The sequence below is a fragment of the Nematolebias whitei genome, chromosome 14 (assembly GCF_014905685.2).
Source record: "Nematolebias whitei isolate Nwh7 chromosome 14, NemWhi1, whole genome shotgun sequence".
Taxonomy (NCBI): Eukaryota; Metazoa; Chordata; class Actinopteri; order Cyprinodontiformes; family Rivulidae; genus Nematolebias; species Nematolebias whitei.
Window position 1 is genome coordinate 2,128,426 of NC_056511.1, and position 2,653 is coordinate 2,131,078.

Below are 2,653 nucleotides of genomic sequence, written 5' to 3' on the forward strand. Positions count from 1 at the left end.
ACCTGACCAGAACCAGAGCTGCAGCTGACCAGAACCAGAACAGAACCAGAGCTGCGGCTGACTAGAACCAGAATCTTTCACCAAAACCCACATCAACAGGTTCCATACAACCAATAAAATGTTCCCAGAACGTAGAGCTCAGTTTTCCTACAGACATCAAACACATCAAGGGCCTACCTGTCGGAGGGGGCGGGGCCTGATCAGGTGAATTTCTACAGGTGATTTAAAACAGTCAGGTCTTTTTATTAGCCCTGTGAACAAATGTAAAGAAATAAAATCATCTTGTTTTTAGATTCTCCAGTTTCTAACTCCCTGATCAGGTTTCGGAACAAGCGCTGATTTGGGTTTGTTTTGTTTCTGCAGGAGCCCGTGTGACGTCAGCAGACAGGCGCGCACGGAGCCGGTGGTTACCTTGCAGGGGAAGGGCAGCGCGGAGGCCACCTTCTCCATGGCCAGGTTCCGGATGCTGGGGCTGAGCGGGCCGCGGCAGGTCGGGCAGCAGCTCAGCTTCTGGCGGCACGGGTTGCACACCAGGTGACCCGCCTGGCACTGCAGGATGGGCGGCAGCACGTAGTCGAAGCACACCGGGCACTCGAACAGGGCCGTGAGCTCGGCGGGCTGCCCGGGGAGGCCGGCGGAGGGAAGCAGACACGCGGCGGCCGAACCCGACCCGGCTACGGCACCGGCCGCTGCGGCGGCGGCGGAAGTGGCTCCTCCCGGTCCCCCGTGCTTTCCTCCGCCCGCTTTGCCGCCCCCGAGTCCTCCACCTCCGGCTCCGGCAGAGGACGGACGGCTCATAGCTTCCAGCTGCAGTCCGGTTCCTGTGAGCGGCTTGGCGGGCGGTACCGTCATTTACTATTTACAACCGGACGTCCCTCCGGGGCCGAGCGGACTCAACATGGCGGCTGCTCGTTCGTATTAGTTTGTTTCGGAGAGCACGCGCTGCCATTGGCTGCCACCGCTCCGAGTGACGGGCCGCTCAGCCAATCGGAGGCGAGGGGCGTGTCATTACGTAATGTTTGAATCGGAGAAGTTTTGAACAGAAAAACAAGTTTTTAAAACTCCATCAGGAATATGAAGGATGGAATGTGACAAAATTAAATAAATAAATACACAGTGAAATAATTAAATGTATTTTTAAATTTAAAAAATGTATGGAAAAAGGATCTAAAAAAGTTAGGTCTGGTCCTCTGGACATTCAAGAAAACAAACAAAACAAAAAAAATGTAGAAACGTTTCGTCTCTCATCCTGAGGACTTCCTCAGTCTGAGGTGCTGTTTTCAGCTCAGTCTCTTAAACAGCACCTTCTCAGAGTGGATCAACCAGTTTGCTGCTGACAACCAGAACCAGCTGATCACATGCTCAAGAAGGACCATCAGCCTAACAATGGATCATTAGCACCTGATGGCTGTTTACTGTTCACAGAGGGCTGAGTGATACTAGCAATCACAGCATTGTAAGAGGGGGACAGTTGAACCTGGAGGCTCCATCATGTTGCTGCTGATCTGTTTCAATGTTGATGTGTTCATGCGTGCACATCTGCTCACAGACTCATGTTCATGTTTGTGCTGATGTTCAATGTTTTATGTTATGAGTGCTTAGTGTATATTTAGTTGATGTTTTTCTTAGTTCATATCTTAGATGTTATTACTGTTTTTCTTATACATTTTATTGTTGGATGTAACTGGGACCCTGTGTACATAATTTCGCTCCACCACATGTACCACATGAGGTGCGAATGACAATAAAGAAACTCTGACTCTGACTCCACCCCTGTTTAATGATGGACGATTTCTTTTCACAAAGATGGCCTCCTTTACTCCTCTCTCAAACCATCGTTCCTCTCTGTCCAGGATGTGAACATCTTCATCCCTGAAAGAGTGACCGCTGGCCTGGAGATGAGTGTAGACCGCAGAGTCCTGGCCTGATGATGTTGATCTTCTGTGCTGGTCCATCCTTTTGGCCAGTGGCTGTTTAGTTTCCCCGATGTAAGACTGATCACCCTCCTGACACTGAACAACATACACAATATTACTCTGTTTGTGCCGGGGGACTGGATCTTTGGGATGAACCAGTCTTTAATGTATTTTGGGGTTTAAAAGCCACTGGGACGTTGTGTTTAGAAAATAAACGTCTCAGTTTCTCTGATACTCCCTCAACATATGGAATGACCACTGGTCTGGGTCTGGGTTCCTCCTTTTCACCTGATGGCTGACTGGAGTCCTGTTTGGGTTTCTTCTTTCAGGAAGGCCCAGTTAGGATATCCACATTGCTCTAGAGCCTGTCTTGTGTGGGATTTCTCCTTCTGCCTGGCTCCTGAGCTAGTGGGGACGCTGTCTGCTCTGTGGTACAGAGTCCTGATGACTCCTAACTTGTGCTCCAAAGGGTGATGGGAGTCAAACTGCAAATACTGGTCTGTGTGTGTGGGTTTGCGGTACACCTCGGTTTGCAAATGTCCTCTATCAGAGACTGAGACCTCACAGTCCAAGAAAGCCAACCTGCCATTTTTTACATCTTCTCGTGTGAACTTGATGTCTTTATCCACAGAGTTGATGTGGTCAGTAAAATGTTGGACTTCCTGAGATTTAATTTTAACCCAGGTGTCGTCAACATACCTGAACCAATGACTTGGTGGTGTCCCTGAAAAGGACGT

General features: G+C 49.5%; 1 protein-coding gene across 1 annotated transcript in view; it reads right to left on the reverse strand.

The window, feature by feature from the left end:
* Positions 1-918, reverse strand: part of LOC119420767 (cysteine and histidine-rich protein 1 homolog) — a 5,398-nt gene extending 4,480 nt beyond the window's left edge. Inside the window, exon 1 of the mRNA XM_037688194.1 lies at positions 377-918. Coding sequence (XP_037544122.1) covers positions 377-852 — 476 coding nt within the window. The 5' untranslated portion in view covers positions 853-918. The remainder of the gene's footprint in view (positions 1-376) is intronic.
* Positions 919-2,653: the final 1,735 nt, after the last annotated feature.